This window comes from Neopelma chrysocephalum, unplaced genomic scaffold, assembly GCF_003984885.1.
Source record: "Neopelma chrysocephalum unplaced genomic scaffold, ASM398488v2 Primary Assembly neopelma1_26, whole genome shotgun sequence".
In the NCBI taxonomy this organism is placed as follows: domain Eukaryota; kingdom Metazoa; phylum Chordata; class Aves; order Passeriformes; family Pipridae; genus Neopelma; species Neopelma chrysocephalum.
Genome location: NW_020897695.1, coordinates 10,671,722 through 10,697,217, shown reverse-complemented (window position 1 = coordinate 10,697,217; position 25,496 = coordinate 10,671,722). Strand labels below are relative to the sequence as shown.

Below are 25,496 nucleotides of genomic sequence, written 5' to 3'. Positions count from 1 at the left end.
GGTTGAAGGCACAGTTCTTGGGTTTTGCAGTGAAGGAAAGGGGATGAAGGGAGGTCAGAGCACCACATACAAGGGCACAGCACTTCCCATCAGCAGCCCACCAGGCGCTTCCCTCATGCTGCACGGCTCTCAAACATTTTGCTTGGACACAGAACACAGTGTCACACCCAGTCTGTTTCCTACCTCTGACAACAAAAAGACAACAAAATTTGCTTATAAGGCTGCAGGAGGACAGGGGTATAAGAGGTGCAGTACAAAGCCTAGAAACCACATTCCAGCTTCAAAGATTTGAAGTCAATATCATCTGATACAACACTGAGGAGAAAAAAACAAAACAAAACAAAAAAAACAACAAACACACAAAAACAAAAAAAACCCAAACAAACAAAAGCCTTGATTTTTTAGCAGAGCTCACTACCTTCCTCATCTCTCAGAAGCTGGAAATTAGGGGAGAGATAAACAATCAGATATGGTTTTACATGAAATACGTCAACTACCCTTGTCATGTTTCTACCCTAACAGCAAGCCTCTTCTGAGCTCCAAGTCCTACTGCAGCTGCATTTTGGACTGTGCACTAGAATTCAGGAGTGCAGAACTGTGGCTTTCTGATCCTATATTCTTTGAAGGGTTGAATTCACTACACAGTCACACACAAAATAACTGAGTTGTGTTTCCCCAAGAGTAGGTCATTTCCATCTCTGATATTTTTAATCAGCCTCCCTACAATCAGTAGGAGCACCCAGCCAAGTCTCGATGTTTCCAGGGACACTGATCCAGTCAAACTGTACCTCTGCCTTTCCTCATTGGGACATAACTCTGCCAAAGGCTACACAGATGCACCTGCCAGGCAGGATAAAACATTGTAGTTGAGAGTTTGGATCCAACAGATAAAGGACTCCTACAGCCATATCCCAAAGCAATGAGAAGCCACAGACATTGACAGAACAGTGTTGCAGGGAAACACATACAGGGAAAACAGAGAAACCCATTCACCTCAAATAACCTGATCCTCTTCCTTCCTTATCCTGGCACTGACTGGGAGGGAACAAACGAGCTTCAGTCCTAACCTTCCATCAGGTTCCACAAGCCTGGGGGAAAAGTCCCTTTCCATCAGCCACAAGCACACACGTGTTTGCATGGTGTGAAAAAACCACTATGTATACGCGTGTGTGTATGTGTATGTTTACACACAAATACATATATGTGCACATATGAGCAGGCATGTTTACTTGTAACAGGTAAGAAAAATGCCACCTAAGTCACAGGAAGGATGCCAACAGGCTGACATGTAGGAGCTCACACATAAGCACTCTTGCTCACTCATTGCTGACACACAGCCAGCAGAAAACAGTGCGCTGGCAGGGTAGGGACCCACATCTCCTTGGGTCACTTCATCGCCTTACGTCCACGGCCCCGTAACTGTTGAAAGCTTGTCCGTAACTCAGCAGGGCGGGCGAATCGTTCACTGATGCAATCAGTGTCCTACATCACGAGTTGTCCAAGTCCAGGGCATTGCACAGTCAAAGTGCTTTTTAAGTAGATGACAGGAAGAGCGCAAGGCACTTTGCCCAAGTCACCGGAGCAGAAAGTGACTTCCAAAAACCAGCTAACACAGGCAAGTTCATTATCCTACAGCTCAGAGGCACTGAGCCAGAAGATCTGGTGACTGTTAAGAACGTGCAGCCATACGCACACTCATAGCTTACAAGCAAGTAAGCACCCAGAAATAAAATTAAAAGCAAAACCAAAACAAAACTATCCAATAATCCTTTGCTCATCAACTTTAGACAGCAAATCATCTCAATTACTTTCCTCTAGGCTGTCCCAGTCTTACTTTCAAAACAGTAATGCTTTAAGCATCTTAATCCAGATTGAAGTGGGGAGCAAATGCAATTAACTTTTTCCTGAAAAAGAGCAAATCATTCAAGCATGTCTATCCACAAGTTCACAGTGAGAGACAATGGACAAATGCACCTGAAAGACCCAAGCATTACAGCCAGAGCTCCCAAACCACCCAGGGAGAAGGTCAGAGCAGGATGCTGGTGTTAAATCCTTCCTGAAAAGCAGCTACTAGCCAGCAACACCCTAAAATACAAACAGCTGCAAGTTGAGCAGCCTCATTTCCCAGTTTATGTAGCCACTTGACAGCACTGATGTTTTCAGCTCAGTTTCAATTTTCCTTTACAGGAAAACTGCAATGCTGAGAGACAACTGACCTTTCCAACATCCCTATGTAGCGTGACTTCAAATACATCCGTGACTGTTTGTGCCATCAGGCGTCTTCCACTTCAATACTAGGTTAGAAGTGGCATTTCTGTACACCCCTTATTAAAGGGTCTTCAAAACACCCTACATAGGTGGTTTAAACTGCAGTCAGCCCTAATGTGAGATGAAGGCATATGCTGGGATTCTTCCACACAAGTGAAAGGCAGCTTGTCCTGAGGAGAATGACACAAGACAACACCCCTCTGAGGGTAGTTTCAGCAAGGACATGAAGACTCAGAAGCAAATCACACAAGAGCCAGCTGGGGCGTCAGACTGTGCACTATCGTGGCTATAAAAAGCTGTGCAGGACCCCACTGACAACTTAATCAGGGCTTTTATTTTAAATCTTATTGTAAGGAAGGAACTCCTAGCAGCCAAAGCACTTCTCAGATATTGCTCTCATCCAGAGGAATCTGTCACTTAGTGATCTGATGATGGTTTTCACAGTCCCTGTGCAGCGCTAAACAAACAGCATGCAGCTCATTCTAGGAAGTCAAGCCGTTACACCGTTTCAGCAAATATGCTTTAATCTTGCTTGAGAAGTGCTAATTCTCTCTTGAATTGAGCAAACACCAATCAAAATAGATTTTTTTGTTGACCGATTTCACCAAAAAGTCATTTTTAGATGGAGGGATTAAAAGCTAAATACAGCAAGCAGATTGTTTAGACAAGCTACAGTCTGGAAATGTAAAAAAAAAAAAAAAAAGGCTGTGAAATATAAAGAAGATTGAAAATTGGTTGTAAACAGGGCCAAAATTTTAAACAGGTTTTGAGCAAAAAGCTGTTTCACTTCTCTGCAACAGAGCAAATGTACATCAAATGCAGATACAATTACTAGTGACACTTATGCTGCTTAGCTATGCCCTCTGAAGTGTGTTTCCTTCCCCAAGAACAGCTCTCATGCGGCTTTGCCACGGCAGCATCAGGAAGTAAACAAGTCTGATGTACAGTACACTACACCAGTGCAGTCTCACACCTTTCAGGCTTCTGTCACTTGCTTTGTTGCTCTCCTAACTAAAAACAAGAACTAAACTGCAAACAATCCTAAGCTGCAAAACACCTACACACAGAGCCACGCTGCTCTGCAGACAGCGTCTGTGTGAATGCCATGGGCCTGTTTCTCGAGTCATGTGCCACCAAGGGGTTCAACGCACTAGAACAAGACCAAGATTCCACCCAGGAAAGGCTTCTTATCCCACGTAGTTCACCAGTCTATCAAATCAGTTTTTTCAAAATACACTTAGAAGGACAACAAATGCAAAGACAAATACCAGTACCAATTGTGCTGTGAGGCTGCTCCGTGCAGACAGGAGCCCAAAGAGCAATACCCTTTTACAAGTTCAAAAAACCCCACAGAATCGGTATTTCCCCCAAACAGATTTCACCAATAAATTCATCTCCAGATGTAAAACATACTTTGATTTATTGATGGCTCTTTTCAGCTTCTTCTCCAGTTGTTTCATCCTTCCCATGGCAGCATTGTATTTGGCTGCAGTCTCCTTGTGAACCAACTCACTTCTTGTTTTGGTCTGTTCTGCCTCCATGACCTTCAAGAGGGAAAGAAACAGGTTGAATGGCAAGACACAGTGCTTCATTTCTTATCCTTTTAATTAACAGCAACTTCATAATCTCTCCAATCAGCTCATGTCAGGAGAGTATAGAAAAAAATTACTTTCAATGAACCTTCTTAAAAATCTTTCGTGAAAAGAGCAGCAATATGTCAGATTTGCATCGACTGTGTTATTATGACAGAGGTCTTGCAGCTTCTCACGTAATATCTCTTACAGGAAGTTAAGAAAGCCTCAAATTTTGAGATCATCCATTTTTTAAACCAAGTTAGATATTCACGAGTGGAGCAGCGCTAGCAGAAGTCACCCAGTTACATTTCTGTTCCCTCCTGCTTCTCTCACAGGAGCCTGGCCTTCCCAGGGGAGAGCTGGCAGGCTGCTCAGCCCCCGGCTGCAGTCCCATCCCTCTGGAAAGGGCTGAGCAGAGGGAAGACTCAGCCTAAATCACTGGAAAACAGCATGCCCAAGATGGTTCTCTTAAAACAGCTGGCCATCCTCAAATCACAGTTTCAACATTGAAAATGCAGAGGTTGGAGCCCTAAGCTGACCCCCCTATCATGCAAACCAGCAGATCTACCATGATGACCAGATCACTATCCTAATGTATCAAGACATTGAGGTGCTGGAGCATGTTCAGTGAAGGGCAACAAAGCTGGTGAAGGGTCTGGAGCACAAGTCTTATGAGGAGCAGCTGTGGGAGATCAGGAAAGGAGGCTCAGGGGGGCATCTTACTGCTCTCTCTAACTACCTGAAAGGAGGTTGTAGCAAGGTGGGGATTACCCTCTTCTCCCAAGTAACAAGCTACAGGAAAGAGGAAATGGCTTCAAGTTGCACCAGGGGAGGTTTGGATTGGATATTAGGAAAAATTTCTTCACTAAAAGGGCTGTCAAGCATTGGAACAGGTTGCCCAAGGAAGCGGTTGAGTCACGATCCCTGGAGGTATTTAAAAGACTTGCAGACATGGCACTTAGGGACATGGTTCAGTGGTGGACTTGGCAGTGCTGGGTTAATGGTTGGACTCGATGATCTTAACGGTTTTTTCCAAACCTTAACAATTCCCTGATTCTATCTGGACAGGCAAATGCTTAACATGCAGCAGTCCAGGCCCAGCATGTCAGCTGCTTTCCACGGCCAGCCTGGACCTTCCCCAGCCAGTCAGGCTGCAGCCCTGCACACAAGCTAACAAATTCTTCAAGTCATCATTTCTTCAAAGCTTCACAAACGTGCCCACTGCCATGGCATTCTGCAGCAATTAGGAGTCTACAAAAGCAACAGGAAAAGTGAATGTCTCTCCATTAGCTGCGCTGTTGATGTCCCATACTCGCGCTTTGCCAGTAATTCTATCCAGGGTACTTTTATTGTCCAACTTAGATATGTCAGAGGTGTAAGTCAGAAAATGTGTTTTATTTAATGCACTAGCAGTCAAGATCCAGACAGGGAGGTGACTGATTTGTTTAAAGTAAGAAAAGTAAGAAAAGTGGTGACACCTCTCTATTGGTCTGGCAATGATGGGAAAGCAGGCAATTTTTTCAATCTTCTTTTCTAGCAGTTATGAAAGTACTCATACAAAAAATGGCAGGACTTGTTTTTCCCCAGTACTGGATTTTGAAATATTTCAGCTGTGATACCAACTACTCCACAACTTCTAGCCAATTTATTCCAACTGGCTTCCACCACTAGACTATGTATCTGAGCTCTCAGATACCTTGAATTTTCTTTCTCTCTGTATCTTAATTTTAAATAACCTCACCCACAAAGCTCTAGTTTTTTTGAAAGTGTGCTAGCCCTCCTGGCCCTCAGGCTGAACCGAACAGGGAAAATGTATAGTCAACTTTTACCTTCCTTTCAGGAAAACTGTCGTGTTGTCCTTTCTGATGCCTAAATGAAAAGTGTGAAATTGCCAAAGCTGCACTGCATCAGCATCAACCATTAGCTCTTGCCACTTTTTGCTCATCTACAGACACCACCTACTATTAAACAAAGAAGTTGCTACATTACTTTAAACTATGAGAAAGAAAGATTTCCAAGGGATCTCTTGATCAGATATAAAATAATATACTCAACTCCAATGCCCTTCAACTATTCTATATGCATCCACTTTCAAAGAAAGGGGAGAAAAGAAATTATCAGGTTCATAACAGACTCTCTCCTGCATGTTGAAAATAAGCTGCAGCCTCTTATCTCAAACAACTGTTTGAAAGCCAGGCTGCTGCAATGACTTTCCTTAGTGAAACATGTCAGACAAGGCTGCTTTTAGCGTGGAAGTATCTTAAATGAAAATGCAGTCTCCAAAGACTGCCCAGAAGGTGGTTCACCTTCTTTGTAGTGTGGGAAGGAAACTGCAATTTAAAAATGCTGGAAGCTACAAAATAACAGAGTGACTGGAATTTGACAATGCTCAATTACATTTCAATCCCTCACATCCATTCTTGGGGCTAAATTAGAATAAACTTTGATATCTGGGATAAATCACATGATAAGTGCTACCAACATCAGGGTCATAGAGCAGGTCAGGTGTCCAGTATCATGTTGGTTTTTCATACTTTTCATATCAAACATCACAGAAATGCTGAATCCTGCAGAACTGGGATTTGAGGATGATAGACTGTAATCACCTCAAAATATCTGACAAAATATGACATTTGCTGTCAGCCTTATATACCCACGTTCATTACCTTCTCCAGGAAAAAAAGGAAAAAAAGGCTATATACTTCATCCTTTTGAGAAATCAGTGATATAAGAAAAACTCTCTCCCTACACATCCTTGTTTTTTTCCTATGGGCAATTCTGTCATCACACTCACATTATGCCCACAGGTCTGTAGAGACAGCCTGTCCCCTTTCCCTGGGACAGTAGCTCAAGGTGCACACCCAAGGCTGAGCTCTCCATCAGGGCAGGTGGACAGAGACAAACTGCAAACAATGCTGCCACCTCTACATCTGGCAGGTTCAATATAAGACCAGCTAGGGAAATGCCTCACCTCTTAAAAAGGGCTTAGAAAAAGACAGATAGGCTTGTGTGGGAAAGAAGTACTTTTTATCAGCCCTAATACATTTGGGGCAGAAAAAAAGCAGTGTTACATGGACTTGTACACAAACTTTTGATCACAGTTACCAAATAAGCTGTTTTGTCTAATAAAAGTGCTTCTATCACTTCTACCACCAACCTGCCTTGTAGATGCTCCTAAGCCATCACAGATGCAACAGCATTACTTAGAAAAAGGCAGGGATAAAAGTGAGGATGACACCTCTTCAAATGAAGACTGCTCAAGGCACATCTTTCCTCCTTACATGGTACCTGCCATTCATACCCTTGGGGTGAGCAAGGGACACACTCTTGCATGAAAATATCCAGAGTAGATGAACTTCTAGGATGCCCACGCATTCACTGGACATTTCTTAGCCCACACCTGTCCCCAACTACTGGATCAATCACTTCAGGCAGAACTCACTCTCCCAGGTAGCACAGCCTATAAGATACAACTACTGGAAAACAAAACAAGTAAAAACCCCCAATGCAGGTCTCAATCAATTCCTCTTCTCTGTTTCCCAACCCTTTATTTCCAAACCAGTTGTCTGGAAAAGAAAGGTCAGTGTAGACTATATATTCATTGTGATTAAGTCCATATGAGAAGCTTTGTTCCACCCAAAATAGCTCCATGACCTGAAGTAAAAAATGGACTCCAGGCAAAATTTCAGTAATAACAGCAGATGCAAAAGAAAAATTTTATCAATGGAGTTCAGCAAAACTGACCATCTAAGCCAGAAGATTACTCTGGACAACTGTTTCTTTCTCAAAAAATTAAACTGATTGTAAAAGAGGAAAGAGACAATACAAGATGGGTAAACCAGGAGGAGAGAATCAACAATACAAAAGATTGCATAGAATCCCTGCATTTCCCAGATAAAGTGACAGAGGGATTAGGACCAGGAAGGATGTAGTATTTTTGTTGCTTCTTTCATAGACTTTTCTTCTCCCCCTTTTTTCTCAAAGTTTTTCTAGCTTCAGGAAGTACCTCTCCTCTCTACATCATGAAAGCACCCACACATTTTACACTGACAGATGGCACTTCACGGTGTAATATCAGAGGGAGCTTCACAAGCCAAATTAATCCAAGAGGGAGCATGCCTCCTCCCTCTTTACTCTCCCCTCATCCTTTCCTTTTTAAAATGTCTCATGATCAAGAGCCAAAACATTTCTTCTTCCTGCCAGAATTTATGAACTGAACATATCTCAGGAAATACTGTAAAAGCAGAACCTTTTTAAGACTGCAGATTGCATCAGCAAACAGAAATTAGCAATTTCTCTTGAAATTTATGAAGGATCTTCCTTCTTGCTCCAGCTTCTCTCAAACTAGAGGTAACACATCTGTCAGTACCTTCCTTTTGTAGACCTTTATGAATTATTTGCAACAGGAGTATAAATGTGAAGATCTTTCTCCTCCATCCCTCCAAAATTCAACATCCTTTGGCCCTTTCATTGCCCTGCTCTCTGCACCCCAAACTGTAGCATTATATTCAAGGTACTAGCAGACAGGCAACACACCTCCACTTCCCAAAAACATAATCTCCAAATTTTAAAGACACACCAAAAACCCAGTAAGCCAACGGCTAAGAGTGAACAGTGCTTTTCTTCTCTAGGTAGCTTAAAAGCTCATCACACTGTCTACATTTTTATTACAATAAACAGAGAATCTATTTTAAAATGAACTTGCCCCTCTGGTCACATGAATTGTTCTCCAAAAACCATCAACACATTGATCAGACCTCCTTTCATTATAATGGAACTTTTGCCAAGTGGACTTTACCCCAAAATACACGTCATGTTAGGAATAGAAGTGGGTAAAGCAGCTGCCTGATCTGCAGGATTGCACCACAATCCAGTGCTTCACTGTTGTCAACACATAGCTCAAGCACAGACATTTATAGGGATTAGTTGCATCTTCACAGAGAGGCAGGCAGGTAGGCAGGCATCCAGCTCCTATTTATGCACCCAGCTTCCTTGGGAAATGTAGCTCAAACTACAAGGTGTAAAAAAATTCTAAGTGACAGCCTGTACTCCCTGTACCTGTTCATACCATTTCTGTCTGCTCCATGAATAGAAAGACCTTCCACATGTAATGCTTCCAGCTCATCCAGGATAAACAGAATTTCCATTAACTCTTCCATTTTGCATCAGTTGAAGTATATGATTTTCTGCATAAGTGGCTACAAAAGCCTTGTTTACAGTACTCTGTTAGATAGTTACATTAAAAATAGTGTTAATAGCTTTTCAGTCTATTGAGACACCAAAAAGCAATTACAACATGTAATCCTTATCTCTATTTCCTCCCAGTGAGGGTCTGGAAACAGCATTTCCTGTTTGGTACTCTGGAACCCAAGTCTTTGTCCATATCCACTGGGTCATGTGCAAAACTAACCTGGCAGCATTTCCGCATATGGCTGTATAAGAAACCAGTTTCTTGTTTGTTCTCTTGCTTACCCTTTTTCTTTATGCTTTTTGTTTGTGGTGTTTGTCAGCTACCAAACTGCTACAGGGCTCAGGTTTTGTTCCAAATTTCAGATTAATTAAAAAAGCCTGCTGCCTTTGCCCAAGAACAGCAAATAAAAACCCTTTACTCTTGTCTGACATTTCTATCAACAGAGAAACAAATTAATTAGTAGCCACTTTTAACATTTGGCTCAGAGGTGCTTTTCTGCGCTTGAGTTCTTGCTGTACAAGGCCCACTGCAAGATTATTCTCTGCCCAGTACAACTGCCATTTATAAACACATGCAAAAAAAGCTAGCAGATCCAAATAACTAGAATGCAAAAGCTTTCTCCAAAAGCAATTTTATAGGAAAAGTAGAAGAATTCTATTTCTTAACCCTCAGCTTTCACTCTCAGAACCATTTTCCATTAGTGACTTGTAATGTAATTAACAATTAATGATCTATCAGCAACACTGTGGCAGTCAAGAAGAACTTTTGTTCCAGTAGATCTCATCCTCCAATCTGTTTTCACCCACAGCTTGGTAGGGAACGATGACGTTTTCTGCTCCCTGAGATCCCAGTTATTCTCTTTGCCTCACTGAACACCAAGAACTTCATTAACTGCGTGCACTGAAGACAAGGAAGTCTTCAGCCCCTCTTAAAGAAGATATAAAACTCAGTCAAGCCCTCCAAACAAACTAATGCTGGGTCTGTTCAGTCAGGACTTCCAACAGCATTCTCACTCTCCTTGGCTCTGGCCCTAGTCTCAAGACCTCCACTATGGAGGTCATGTCTCATGAAAATCACGAGACAAACTTCCATGTAACTCTCTCAAAATCTGCTACACCCAGGAAAGGTGCAGGTGGGTGTCTTCTGGAAACTGAGCTTACCCAGGCTATTTTAAGCACCAGGAATTGCTGGGTTACAAGTTTTCCATTCCAGGAGCCCTCAGCTGCAGTCCAGTCAGTGCCCAGGATATTTTACACCTGCAGTAAGTAAATCTAAGTTTCCTATTTACTGTTCAGCTGTAACGAATCAGAGACATTATGGCTTGTATCAGTCCCTCAACAAGCAGGTATTCTGCAGTCAGTGATGATACGTATCAACACCACCAGCATGACTCCAAACACTGTCAGCAGAGATCTGCTGCTGTAAATCACTGGGTTTGCTCATCTCAGGTGTACACCTACCACAGACCATCAGGGAAAGCTTAAGGGTTGTAGAATGACACAGGGATGCCCTTGAGATAGCCAATGAAAAGAAGAATCTGTTTGAACTCTCAAAATTGCTAGTGTTTCTCACCCACCCCAACACAAGTTTGCAGTATACCAGCCAGAGAGAAGTGGCCAATACGTGATTGCTGTCACTCTTCACCAGAATTTAGCAGTTTAGCAGTCAGGAGGTCTAAGCAACTCCTTAGATGCTTCCAGTTTTCTCAGCTATCAATTCTGAGAATCAAAAATTGTGGATGCATTTCTGGACTTTGCTCTACTGAGCTGGGATAACAACTAGGGAAAATGACAGCTGTTGGTGTCCTGGCACAGACACAATGCAAAGGGGAGGCTCCCCTCAGAAACACACAGTGGTTACCTGATCTGCAAATACCTAATGATAACAGGGACAATAACACAAACAATACCCTGGAGTTCGTTTTCTCTTTCTTTAATATATACCAGGTTTTCCATCTCTCCCCTACACTCAGCCAACATCCCTTCTGTTCCCCGTTTCCTCATCAGGCAGCTGGGTTTTACAATTCACCCTGAAATAGAGGCTTTCTTATAACTCAGAAGCTTCTGCTACAGAACAGAGCTACTGCATTGAGGACTGCAAGACAATATGAACATTGTATGGCATGCTAGCATATTTGGAATAGCAAGTTCAGCTTCACTAGCATATTAAGGAAACTCTGACAGAACAAAGATTTTTAACTTTGATTTTTGGTTCCTCCACGTTAAAAAAACCTTTCCACCTTTTTTTTTTAAATAGACAGAAAAAAAAGAGACAGCAAAAGACAAGAAAATTCTTCTTGACAGTTGCTAGAAAGAATACCGTCTTTCTTTGTTAGATGGTGCATCTCTTCCGTAAGTTTAAAAAGACTTTACAAAGGAGGTAAGACCTTGTCTAAATTTGAAAGTTAATTGAGGATAAAGCAGAATGCAAGCTTAAAACGCACCACACATTTTTGAGTAATTCTACATTCAAACGTATTTCTGAAGCAAAGTGCCTTGTTCAACTTATTCCATACTAAGAACCTGTTATACTAAAATTGGAACATGTCCCTGTTTTTCCAGAGTAAGAGCTCCCATAACACATGTATTCAGGAATAGCCATCTCTGTGCAATTATTCTGGCACAACTCCAAATGCAGATATGCGTGAAGTTTATCTGTTATCCCTATAACATAGATGGTAATTTATTTTTTTCTGTACAGAGCTACTCCACTAGCTATTAGCACAGCCAGACAGAGAAATATAGTTGTCCCAGAAGAAGCCTAAGGCCCAGATCATTTAACCTTAAGCTTCGTAATTTTTCATAGCTTCATTTTCTACATGTCATGTATCTGAATCAAAACAGAAATTTGTTCTTTCAGAACCTAAGCCTCATACGCCACAGAAGAACACAAAATATGGAAAAGATAGGTGCTGGGGCAATTGTATTACCCTCTGAGTAGCATGGTTGAGCATCTCTTGCCAGGCAGAGTCAAACTGACGTTTGTCATCTTCCAGGAGCCTCTGCTCAGCAAGCGAAATGGTCTCTTTTGCAGCACGCAGCACTTCAGTGGCCCTCTGAAAGTCCTGAGTTGCCCTCTGAGCTTCCAGCTGTGCCTAAAGAAATAAAAAAATAACATAAAAAAAGTTTTAAACAGTCACGTTTAGAAGATCTACAACACTAATCCCAAGACTTTAAAAGCACCATACCAGCGTCACTGTTTCCCAATCTTTTACTTGGAAGTAGCACATATTTTTCACTGGAGTAAGTACTGCTAAGACAGCAGTTCCCACACAAAGAGGTAATTTGCCCAGAACTGCCTCATAGTGTTTATGGTCAAAAAACCACACAGCTGATGGCCTACAAATAAGCATCTGGCTGAGAGATGAACACTTTATGATGTAGGTTTAATCACTGAGAAACAAAACAAAAGAAAACGCAATAGCAAACTTGTAGCATGTCAAGAGTACATTGAGAATGGCACTCCCTGAGTTTAGTCAGGGTGGATTTTTATCTGATGCACCATTAATCACACTGAAGAAATGTTCTGGAAGTATGACCTTGCTATAAAGCACAAACAAGTTTTCTGAGACAGTGGATGCTAATTCTTCTTGGACATTCTTCTACTTTGCTATCGCTGTGACACAACTGGTGCACTAAGTCCCCAGTACACAGACACAAAGGTAACCAAGGGAATTTAAAGTGCATGTAAAACATGAATAAAGGTCCTGCTATGTCTTTTGGAAACTGCTGCTTCTTTTAAGCAAAGTAACACAAAGTTTGAGCTTGAAGGAAGCACCTTCAAGTGTCTTCATTGAAGCAGGGGAGAACAGTCTCCTGGTGAACTATATGGTTCTTGCTGTGAGAGAAAAGACTCCTCCAAAACAATATACCTCAACCTTCCCAGCAAAGCAAGCACTGCTTAGAAGCCATCTAATCAATGAGCTGTGATCTCTTCTGTCTGGACCAAAAAAAATCCTCAGTGACACTGCATGTACAGACCACCTTCATCTCTCCTGAAGGTTTTAACAAGGCTCTCACTTTATCCAAATCCAACTCTGAACAGTCCTCAAGTAAAATGCTCACATCCCATCTTGCAGGCTGAGCCACCTCCCGTTTTCACAGCTGAACATCAGCCCTCCAGGGCCAGCAGCAAACTCTTGCCTATTCAGCCCAAAAGGGGAGAGCAACAAAGCAGAAATAATGCCAATTATACCATAGGTTTCAGTAGTACCATAGCAGAATTCAGTAGTGTCACACTTGAGTACCAAGTGTGAACAAGTCTTAGATGTTCAAAATAGGTGACTTTACAGTAAACAGACAAAGAATATTCATAAACAAATAACTGGTGTTGTCTAGGTTTTGTTTGTTGGGTGTTTTTCTAATAAGATAGAGATATCCTCTCTTTTTGTAGTTATCATTGACTGAGTAGCAATTTTAACATTCAGGCTTTCAAACATGCAGATTTCACATTGTTTTCCTACATCAGAAATTTTTAATTTCTGAAGCTTTTGTGTTCATTTGCTATATCAAAATTTTACTGCTCTGCAGCTCTTTTGAAGTTGATACACAAATACCTTGTTTAGCTCAAAAGTAAAATCTTTACCTGAATTTTTCTACAACATATATTTCACAATTTCTATTTAAAGAAGTATTTTTGAACTGTTTTGTACTGAAACATCTCCCTTCCAGTATAAGACTTACGTTCAATTAATTGAACATCCAGCACTATGAAGACAATTTTCATTTACACTTCAATGACTTCCAAAAATAAACCAAGATTACTCTGTTTATTTATATCTCATTACCTATAAGAAATGTCTTCAACCAGATGTGACTGACAGGACAAAATAATGAATAAAACTTTACATATAATGATATACATAGAAGGAGTCTGAGAATGAAACTGGGAAAAGAAGTCTGATATACAGAATACTAAACTGAGGAAGATAAAGTGTTAAACGAAGAGGTTTTAGTGTGAAGAAATGGTGGTCGTTTGGGAAGTGGCTAAAAATCCCTGATACAAAATAAGTAGAACAATGGTGTATTTCTCCAGCAAACAGCTGGCTACACCTCGTCAACACTAGCTGCATCAAACACCTTCACCACAGTTATTTGTAAAGGTAATGGAAAAAACCCTTCCCTCGCTGCCCCATGGCAGGGGAGACAGACTCCTAATTTAAACACAAGTCTCAAAAGGAAATAAAACACACTAAGTTTCCCTCACTATGTCTTGAAATAGCAGCAAGCTCTTCTTACTTCCTTCCCCCTCTCACACAGAGAGGTACTTCACCCCAAAGTGACCATGAAAAAAATAGAAGTTATGTGTCAGAGGTCCTTCAGTTACTAGCTAGAGAGGGAAATAATTTCCTTCCAACCAAGGTCCCTGATGCATTTCCTTCAGAAGTGGTTCATGGTGTTTCCACAGAGCAGAAATTCATCTAACCTTTGCTGCTTTCAGGCAGCTTACACCATACCACCCTGCCTAAAGCCTTGGTGAAGAGCCAGGGCATTAAAGTGTTAATTTCCATGCAGAACTGCACATTCCAAAGCAGCACAAAGCTTTGGGCCAATGTTAACGGATGCACAAAATAACCTGTACTGAATTTTCAAAAAAATTCAAAACTTTTTTTTTCAACTTCCAGTAAGTTTGACCTATGCTAGCAAAGGAATCAAATACAACTAAAGGCCAAAAGTTTGCCATAAAAAATAGTTTGAGATCGGTTTTAACTAGTGAAATAAAATGCAAGACTCCAGTAGGAGCCTGCACTAAATACTGCAGAACAGTACAGAGAATGTTTGGAGGAAGAGCAGGACTGATTTTCATGGAAGACCTTATGAGAGGGAGTCAGGTACCAATGACTTCCAGCAATAAGGCTGTGAAGGCAGCTTCAGCTCCATGGCTGCCTCCCTGCATGAGCAGGCCTGCCCGCGCAAGAAACAACTTATAAACACATGGAAACGGACTGGAGATCCATTCCTAGCACAGAGAGAACCTCATCAGCAAGTAACTTCTTTCAAAACTCTAGTAAAACCAGATCCCAGGGGCAATGCGAGCACAGGAGAAGTACAATTTTCTCACCATAACTGCATCAGCACTTGAAAGTTTCTGTTGGCACAGATACCCGGCTCAGGGATCAAGACATCTAAGCTAGCAAAAAGCCTGCAGAGCATTAGGAGCTGAGTTATTAAATCTCCAGAAAAAACAACATTTAGTGGTAGCTTGCAGTACTAGTAGCTCTTCTGATGAAGCCCCTAAAGCACAATTGGCTGCACAGCAGGAAAATGGACTTTATTATATGAAAATCAGAAGCCAAATTTACAATTCAGCTACGTTTCTACTTGCACCTGGACCTGTAGGACATCGAGAGCTGAAGCTGTTAACAGGCAGGCCCATAATACTGGGCCCATAATCCATTATGCTCCATGCCCTGTAATGGTGTGGGCAAATGGAAAACTGAAACAAAACCATATTTAAATACTCCCTCCCAGCTGCATTTGTTGAATACTACTCTGCAGTGGCAATTTGGAAACACTGTTTTGTTTTTAAGCAACACAGTTAGTCCAAATAGCAATTTAGCTTCAACAGTTATCTGAAGTCAATCTACAGTCTTTTATTTTAAGTAACTTACTGAAAGCCTGAGAAAGAAAAGGCCAAACTCTAGGGTAAAGAATTATACATTCATCATTAGAAAAACATCAACAGGTTTGTGTCTTTGCCAATGTGAAAAAGGATACCCAAACACTTTTTTAGTAGAGTTACTCAATAATTAGGCTTCATTTAAAACTCCCTCCAGCATGTACAAGTTGTTCTGCACCATCACCGACAGGTTGCTCTCACGCTCTCGGTCCCAAGCCTGCAGGTCACTCTGTTTGATGGAAGAGAGAGTAGCCATGTTCTTCATGTGCTTTTAAAACCATAGAGAACAGGAGCTCATGTCTCCATCCAACCTCCTTACATTGCGTATGAAGTTTGTCACTTTAGACAGTGGCTGTTTCTCTCAAAAGATAAGAATTCAAAATTCAAATGAATGGCTGAAAACTAGGCTATTTTTCTTTCATCACAAACTTGTATTTGATTTGAGAGAGGTTTAGCCCTGGAGGAGAATAAGGAAAAATGTACTAGGGATGCGGACAAAAAGCTCTGAGGGAGGTTGGACGCAAGCAGGATGTCAACTTTCTGCCTGTCACACTTGTGCTTGATGGAGTCTACCTGATATAAAAGTGAGGATCTCTTTCAAAATAGTCAGAAGGAGCTAGGCCAGTGGAACCCCTCATTGGAAATAGGAAAGTCTTGACACTTTGGGAACCGGGGGCCTGTGCCCCAGCTCCCACTGCCACAGTGACACTGCTCATTGTGGCTCACAATCAGTGCTTTCTGCCAGGAAGCTCAACTGTATGTCTTCACCACCGCAGACCCTTCCTCTATAATAGAAAGTGGGACTCCTTGAGAAACACAAACAGTCACAGAGATTTAAGCTAAGGAGAATCCCACCATCACAGCAGTGTCTGTCACAGGCCATCCACACAGACATCAACTCCTTCTGCCGCTCTGTTCATCCCTCCTTTGCAACTCAGGACTCTGCAAGCAGCCTGCTACAAATACATCTCCCACAACAATTCCTTCCTTACAGTAAGCTGAACATCCAGAAGTCCTGCTCTGCCCACTCAGACCTCTCCACCTGTCCAAGACCTCATCTGCTATGGAGCCCAGGCTCCAATAGGCACTGCCCTGAACTTCCCAGGCAGCTCCCAAAGACTCAAAGGTGACACACAGTAGCAGCACTCACAGAAGCAAATGGAGCACTGCAGTATAAAACATGTCAACTTAGAAAACAAAAAATTATGTAAAATTGAAGGGGTACTGACAGGGTTCATAATTGCAAGATATTAATGTATTGCTCATAGGTGCTCAATACCAACAAATCCTTTTTGGGGTATAAAAGCTGCACTCTCATGGGCATTCCTCTGCTTAGCCTACACTGGGCCTTGCACAGAAGGGAATCATGAACAACAGCTGGATGATGTTAGCTACAGATAGGGATGAAAACAAAAAAAGCTAGGCCATGGCAAGCTAACAGAAGAAAACAAACCCAGGCACTTTTTCAAATGTAGTCCTCCTGGAACTGGCAGCAGCATACAGACATCTGCTTGTCTATTTTCAAAGCAGAAAAAAACCTGTACTCTTTAATTATGAAATACAGTTTTCTGATTAGTTCACACAGCTTTTATTGACCCAAGCCCTCTTCATAGTCAGAGCCCTTGCCCAGCTGACCTAATAGAGGATTTTTCCCCACCCTAACATATATAGCTTGAATCTATGACATATACTCCATTTCATCTAATCTCTGATGTTTTTGTTTCTGCACAATATCACTGACACTGAAACATGGTGCAACATAGCTATAGCATTCCTCTGAGGTTAGCTGACATCTAATACACCCTGGGAGACACTGCTCAGTCTCTGACACGTGAATACACCTGCATGCAGCTGACAGCCCAGCCAGGCTGCCAAAAACAGGTGCAGAGGGTACATTTTGTGGAGACAAGCCTATACAGAATTTCTCCCCTCAGCCAGCCTCCCTCACCAGAGGGCCAGACCACAAGTGTTGATAAATTCATGGAAAGGACATCACTAACCTAACTAGCAGATTTCCCACCAGAAATGGCAGTCAGTAACGATCCGTTATTTTCAAGTATTTACAAAACTGGCTTCTCGTTTATCCAGGTGAACCTAACTCATCGTGCACTGCCAAGGCCTTGACATCCACTTTAGTTCAGCATCTCTGTGTTATTGGCAATGAAAGACATGAACAATTTCTCTGTTTATGAAATCACTGTAAGCTGGAACATGAAGGGAACACACAGCTGCTGCTCAGAACAAGGCACCAGCACACCACGTGCAGGCCCAAGGCCTTTGGTCTGGAAGGCACTTGTTTATCACCGTGAAACTAACGTCTCTCCCACTCATTAATCTTTAAAACAATAGTTTAATTGCTACCAGCAAACGTGTACTTGCTTACTATCAAATAGATAATGATTAACTGTGTTCCAGTCACACTTTTCAGAAGGAAGCAAGTTTCAGATGTTTCCATTCTGGTCTCCTCTCATTCTTTTATCAGCATCCCACAGTTAATTTGCTGTGCAAATTATAACAGGGAACATATTTCAAAACAGGAGCTTTACTCCATCAACTGCTCACCAGAGTTGCTGTAGTACTGCCTGTCTTCAGGGATCACTCTGATCGCACTGACCGCACCAGGGCATCCTGCACAAGCTTCTGGCAGGGATGAGGACAGCAGGATCACCACTCACTGACCACAGTATACCTGTCTTATCCACTACTGCAGTAGATTCAATAATTCAGAAGCCTACAGGGTGAAGGCAGTTGAGTGGTCGCTGCACCATTCACAGTGACCAGCCATTGAGTGCTGCTATTTTGGCTCCAGTTTTCCTCAAGCTGTTTCAATGCAGTTGGCAGCCCTTAACAAGAGCAGCAGCCCAAATATCAACACAAGGGCCCATAATGCTCAACATCCTAATAACAATCTTGATACTGGCACAACTGCATCCGTGGTAAATCTGCAAATGACACTAAGTCAGAGGAGGTGGTTGAAAAAGCAAATGGTAGAACATCAACCCAGATGGCCCTTGTGAAACTTGCCTGGGCGAAGACAAACTTTACAAGGTTCAACAAGGAGACCTGCGGAATCCTGCACCTGGGGTGGAATAATCCCATGGTCAGCCCCGCCAAAGAGGAGCTGTGCATTACAACAGGTGTCAGGCTGAAAAAGCTGAAAAGGTGCAGTCTTGTTGGGAGGAAGGCAAACCATGCCCTAGGCTACATTAAGAGGGCTATAGCTGGCCAATCCTGGAAAATTATCATTCCTCCCAAATGAGTGGTGGTGAGGTTGCATACTGAATACTACATCAAAGCCCTCAGTTCAAAAGGGATGTCAAGATAGGGTAGAGGCCTACAATGACTCCCACAAGGAGTGCTGAGGGATGTGGGTTTACTTAGTCTGCCAAGGAGGAGACTAAGGAGCAATGTAATTAGCTGCCAGCTAAATCTGAAGGGCAGCTGTAAAGAAGACAGAGTCAAGTGAATGTTTCTCAGCAGTATTGGATGGCATAACATGGAGCAACAGCCACAGACAGCAGCTTGGAAGTTCAGGTTGCACACTAAAAAATGTCTTTCTTATCAGGAGGGCAGTGTGACCCACAGAGAGTTTACAAATCTCCATCTCTGGAAGTTTTCATGACTTGGCAAAGTCATGGTTGATGTAACCCAGCAATGTGACAGTTCTGCTTTGAGCAGGAAGTTGGGCTCAGATGACCTCCAGAGGTCCTGTACAACCAGTATTTATATCAAATACCATCATTTTTTCTTACAGTTTCTCAAAACCCAAAGAACATTCTTGCAAAAACTTTGCAGTGACGCTGAATGTTCTCCTAGATTCTCAGTCACATTTTCCTGAATAAACAGACTAGTGGTGTAATTGGGGGTAGGGGTTTTGTTTGCTTTTCTTAAGGACCATGACCTTCCTTTCCCCTCTCTCAACAGCCTAAAAATTCCGAGCCAAAACAGAACTGGGAAGTAGTAAGAACCACCAGAAACTTCTTCTTGCTATAGGCCATGTACAAAGTTTTATAAACAACTTCTAAAATCCAAAGCCTTGGGAGTGACCTCATTTTGACAGACCTATGAAGCCTTGTGAGCGACACATTAATCTGCAATGACTGCATTACTGACAGAAAATAGTCTCTCAAGAGTCTGAAATACCCTCATTCTTTAAGCTGTTTATTGTAAAGCTCTACAATTGTACATGGCTTAAAATATGCTTTTTCAAAAGCAGATTTGAAGATTTTTAACAGGATGGAGAAGGCGAAGTGGAGGAGGAGAAAAAGGTGAAAACAAGCCTTGCTAGATTTTTATGAAGGACAAACCATTTCCTCCATGCTGCCTATGAAACACTATAGCCATATGTCCCTTAGTCTCTGCTTTTGATTAGGTGTCTTATTCTTGTGCTGGGCTTTTTGGCCCCCTACATGCATCTACCCCTCCTCTTCTAACAGATTAATTGTCACAAAACTGCCCTGAGTCCTGGTTCTGTGTTACTTTCCTGGTAAACCTGTAGTCTATAAAAAGGTCCAGGAAATAAGAGTAGACCTACAAAGCATGTTTCAAGAGACATCCAGCTCTATGCTAAAGTTAGGTGATATGTGTAACTCCCTTAAGATAGGATCATAAGCCATGTTCCAAGAGACAAAAAGTTCAGGGCACAACCAGCATTAGCTACTTCTGTTACCAGTATACAGACAGTTGGACTCCTCAAAGACAGAATCCCACCTCCCTTCTTTAGGAGCTATGGAAGGAAACGGGAAATAAATATCTAAACATACGATTTCCCTAAACGCTGTTCAGGCAAATCCTGGACCAGACTGAACAATCAGCTGCCAATCCTTCGCTGTTCTCTGGTGGCTCCCATCTAGGCTGTACACTAGGATCTTGTGAAACAAGGGCAAAAATATCACCTCTGAGCCAAGCATTGCCACTGTGCAGTCAGTCATTTGAAACTTACTGGTCTTCTCACTGGTTTTAACTGATCTAGCTCCTTGCCTTACAGGAACAGGGAGGTGATGCTCTTTTGGGCACTGAGATTGTATGGGAAACACTACCCCAAGCCTTTTGCCCCTCCTTTATTTTTCATGCAGTTGTTGAAAGATGCTGGTCTGCTTGGAGTTACTCACAGTGATTAACAAGTCTATGGCACCAGAGTATGACATATTATTCAGCCTAATACCATCCAGGCACAGCCTTCTTGGGCACTCACTGCCATCTGCTTGTTAGCTGTGCACTTGTTTGTGGCCAAAATTATTAAGCTGCTGCCTTCTGGAAGCGGGGATCATAGAATATGTCCAAGCTTTTCTCTCCAAGGTAAAAGATCTTATTAAGAGAGAAAAACATCAAGATAATCCTCCAGGCAATATGCACCTGCAGTGTGAGAGCTTAGGCAGTGACTCAGCGAGCCTAGGGTTTACAGCTGGTTTCTAGGTTTAGAGAGGCTCTACATGCTCATCTACACCTGGCATCAGCTTCCTTTGCTGGAATTAAATATAGCAAGGAACAAACTCCCACAAATGCATCCTGCAAGAGGTACACTGCCTGCCTTAGTGGATTTGCTAATTATCCTAGATAATAAACATTCAGCACATACAGATGTAACAGATAAATTCAGGAGAAACACTGGATCACTGTCTCACATAATTGCCACCAAAGCAGCAAATGTTTTTAAGTAGAAGTTTCCAGAGTGTTGGCAAGGGATTGGCAGCCTGGCTCTGAAAGCACACCTTGTGCATGCATACTGGCAGAAACCAAGACAAGGCATGTGGGTAGGAGTTTCACCTGGCTGATGGGCTGCTATGCACACGTTTTCCCAGTTCCCAGAAAGCCTCACACCCACCAGCAATTGCCCATCCTCAAGAGCAGAGATATGTGCTGGGAGAAAGCCCCAGGGTAACCTTTGCATGCTCACAGCTACTTTTGAGACAGTCATTTTCCTAAGGGACATATTGAAGATAACTATCTATTGACCCTTTAAAGTTTTTCCTAATGGAATTATATGACACCATAGCACATGTGACTCACAGGCTTGCTTCACTTAAAAGAAATAATTGCAGGTGGTACCCTGGACAAATGAAAGACTAAATCCATTCCATGAAGGAAAAAGTCTAGGTAGCAGCAGGAATAGAGAAAATGTCATTTCCACTTCACAGCAATAAAATTGTTCTTTGAGAACAAACCATTAGCACCCTTTACCAAAAGAAAAAAGAAAACCCCGCCAACCAACACAAACCATATTACAGCAAAAAAAAAAAACAAAACAACCACCCACCCACCAGACGCAGAGACATCTAAAAGAGATGGATATTTCTTCCACATTCTGGCAACAAAATTTCTCTTTCAATAGTAGAACTTCAAGTTTGCTGCAACTGAAAGATATTTCTCACAGAAACTGTCAATGCAGAGCCATTCCCACACATGCTGCACAGGAATTAGGCTCTTCAGATAATCTTTTCCAGCAAGAACAAACAAGAGCTCATAAATTCATAGTTTTACTAGAAGTCATAATGAAGCACATCCAGAAGGCAGTAACCAACATCCATATCATATCTGTTTTGGCAGCAGCCCCTAGTGTGAGCATTTATCATTTCATAATAAACTCCCACCTATTTAGACCACTATACACAGTAAAGACTGGGTTGGGTGAACAACTTCCCCAAAGTTGCAGGACCTGTGCTGCCTTCAGCAGTCACCCCTGAGCAATTACCCGCAAAACAGGTACATAGGATATCACCCTGACCTCAAGTCACCCAGGCTCAAATGCCAACTCCTATTTTTAACTGTCTGTGGCTTACAATCTCTTAAAATAGCCTTTACTAGTGGACAGAAAAAATTGGGAGGGGAAATAGTGAGAGAGAACAAAATAAGGCAGTCTTTCCTTTAAATTGTTTTTTTTCCTGTAGATTTGCCTTTTGGCAATAGCTATGCAAGTGTTACAGCTACACAAAGGAACGCACTATCTAATCTCTTGGGTTTTAACAAATTGAAGAGGATGCAATATGATGTTAATCAAATCTTCAGACAACAGCAGAGGAAAAAGGAATTCGCTTCTATTTTCACATTCCAGTACCCTTTGAAAGCTATTTATACCTTCCCACCAGTTCCAGCATCTGCCATTGCATCTGTGGCTAAGCACAGTAGCCAGATCACCTGTATCACTTCTTTCTGCCTAAATCAGCTGACATATATAAAAAACCCCAAAGTTTTCCTGTCCTAGCCCTCTCCTTGTTACTCAAAAGAACAGAGAGTATTTCCACACCTACCTACCCCAGCACTCCAATACTTGAGATCTACTTGCACAACACTTCTAGTATTTCACAACAGAAGAAAAACAACAAGAAAGAAACATTCTTGAAGGTAGGAAAAATAATTAGGTCATTGGATTCTTGACAATTAATGGAGAGCAGGTTGAACAGCTATCTGGCTTTGTACTACTGCCATCTCATAGCTGAGAAATCAAATAGACTTTGGGGTGGTTGGGGAAAGTGGGAGAAAGAGACACCACAAGAGAGTCATTTTCTCCCTCTCTTCTAGATAAATTCTTCAAAACAGTAAAACAAACAATTCTTCAAAACAAAACAGTATTTTCTTCTATTTCTACAAAGAAAAGAAGAAGAGGGAAGAACTTCTAATTTACAGTGCACAGCTAACAAATTTGCGTAATGGAATCCTCCAAGGCACATCAACCAGCAACGATGAGAAAACCAGTTACAGTTTTTGCATCAATAGCTTATACAAACTAATCATCCATCAACAGAATAGTCCTCACATCAAACAAAAATGTAGGATGTATAAATACAAACCCAAAATAACTAGACCCATTCACTGAGGCACAGAAAGCACAGAGAGACACAAGAGATCTAATTTTTAAAGGAGGGACACTACAGGTATTTCAACAAACAAATGGCTAAAAATTAGGTCCTACTATCCAAGACCATAGTATTTACAGATGATATTGCTACAGATGCCACTGAGTCTGCAGGAAATATAAGCAACCAAGCACTAAATTTGAATCAGGTAAGGATTATTTTTTTTCAGTTCATCTGTGAACTAGCAGTTGTTAGTGCTCCCAAACGTGGGGCAAATTTCCATCTGCCCAGGATTAAGACGGTAAAAACTTGCCAGTCACACTGACCCACTATCCTGCATTAGTAGGGTTGATGGGAAGACAAACACATTAAGGAGCTTTCTTTCACAGATCAGATCTTTGGCAGAACTTTCCAAATCTGACAGACTATCTGTTATCTTCTCAGCGGTTTAAGGACAGCTAGTTTGAGATGCTTTAATATCACACTGCTCAACCAGATGACAGAACCAGAATACAAAAGTCATATTGAGTCATACTTAAACTTTAAGTAAATAAATAATGTAAATCAGCCAGATAAAACCTAGCTTGTTGACCCAGGTAAGTCTACCTAGGCTCCCTGCTTCTTAGGCTTTGTTGCTATTTTGGCCTGAAGAAAAATGCAACAGAATCGTAATTCAAGACTTAAAATACAATTTCCAGGTTTTAAGCATTCAGGTGGAGCAAACAGAACGCATCAAGCATAAGCTCCGTCTGGCAGCAGTGAAACACAGAGCCACACGCAGCTGAATGCAAGGTAGGAACTTCTACACACTACTCAGGGGGGTTCAAACACAACTGTGCAACCATGACCAGAGAGCACAAAAAAAAAAAAACACTCAAAATTCTGAGCGTGGCAAAACATTTTCTCGACTGAACCCAAAGTACATCCTGCTTTAGAAATACAGTTTACGAAACTCAGTGGACTCCCTGGTGGAAGTCGAGGAAATGACTCCTCACGCAATAATAAAATTACATATTCCCTTGCCTGGCTTATTTCCTCTTCAGATGGGTGCTTGGCCCTGCAGCCAGCCATGCACCATGTGGAAAGTGAGATTAATATACCGAGAACACCCCCTGGGATCACAGCAATGGGAACTCCGTATTTCTCAAGAGGACTGACGTCACATCGACATCGTTTCCCCAAGATTTAATGATGTGTTTTGTAATAAAAAAATGAAAAGGTCTGTGGGAAGAAGGGGTTCAGGTCTAGAGCAGGCCCACAGGGAGCAAAAAGAAAAAAAGGACACACAAAACTTCACAGGCCATCAGGTACAACCCACAGCTTCCATGCTTCATGGTTTCAGGCACCACTTCTTGCACAGCTCACCTACGTTTCATCTCCTTACCATTTCTTCACAGCTCCGGGCTTCCCGATTGCCCACATAGCAACTTCCATGTCTCTCTTCCCTTCAGAGCATCCCAGCCATCTCTTCCCAGGCAAGGCTTGCCTTGCCTGCCTGACTCACTCTCTCCTGTGCCTGGCCTGCCACAGTGCTAGCTGAGGCCAACACATCAGCCTCCATCCTACAGACGAGTTTCTCAACCACTAACAGTAAGTCCCAGTTCAGGAAGGAAGCTGCTCCCCTACCTCTCCACCCCACCAACCCAAGTAATCTAAAAAGAAAATCATAGCAATTTCCATATGGTTGATCTACAGACCTGGGGAGCAAGCTGCTTCTCACACCATTAACCCCACCTTCCTTATCCAGCCATCATTCCCTCCTCCATCTCACAGTGCTGTGAGGCTCCCCAAGAGCCACCAGGGCACCTGCCACACATCATCTCCAGTTAAAAGGGCAAACTATCAGCACAAGCAGAGCACAAACAACACAACCTATACTGCCAGCCTAGACTGGTTATTGCAAACAGCTAGAGGAGTAACACCCATACAAAATACAAATAATACAAAATGTAAAAAGAAAAAAAGTCCTACTGATAGGACAAGAGGAATGCTTTTAAAGTAAAATAGGAGAGATTTTGATTACATGTCAGGAAGAAATTACTTATTCAGAAG

General features: G+C 42.1%; 1 protein-coding gene across 1 annotated transcript in view; it reads right to left on the bottom strand.

Moving 5' to 3' along the window:
* The window catches only part of SH3BP5 (SH3 domain binding protein 5), a 52,634-nt gene that overhangs the window by 7,828 nt on the left and 19,310 nt on the right, over window positions 1-25,496 (bottom strand). The window contains exons 4-5 of the mRNA XM_027675514.1: window positions 11,963-12,127; window positions 3,682-3,812 (exon numbers count right to left, since the gene is read on the bottom strand). Of these exons, the coding sequence (XP_027531315.1) occupies window positions 3,682-3,812; window positions 11,963-12,127 (296 nt within the window). The remainder of the gene's footprint in view (window positions 1-3,681; window positions 3,813-11,962; window positions 12,128-25,496) is intronic.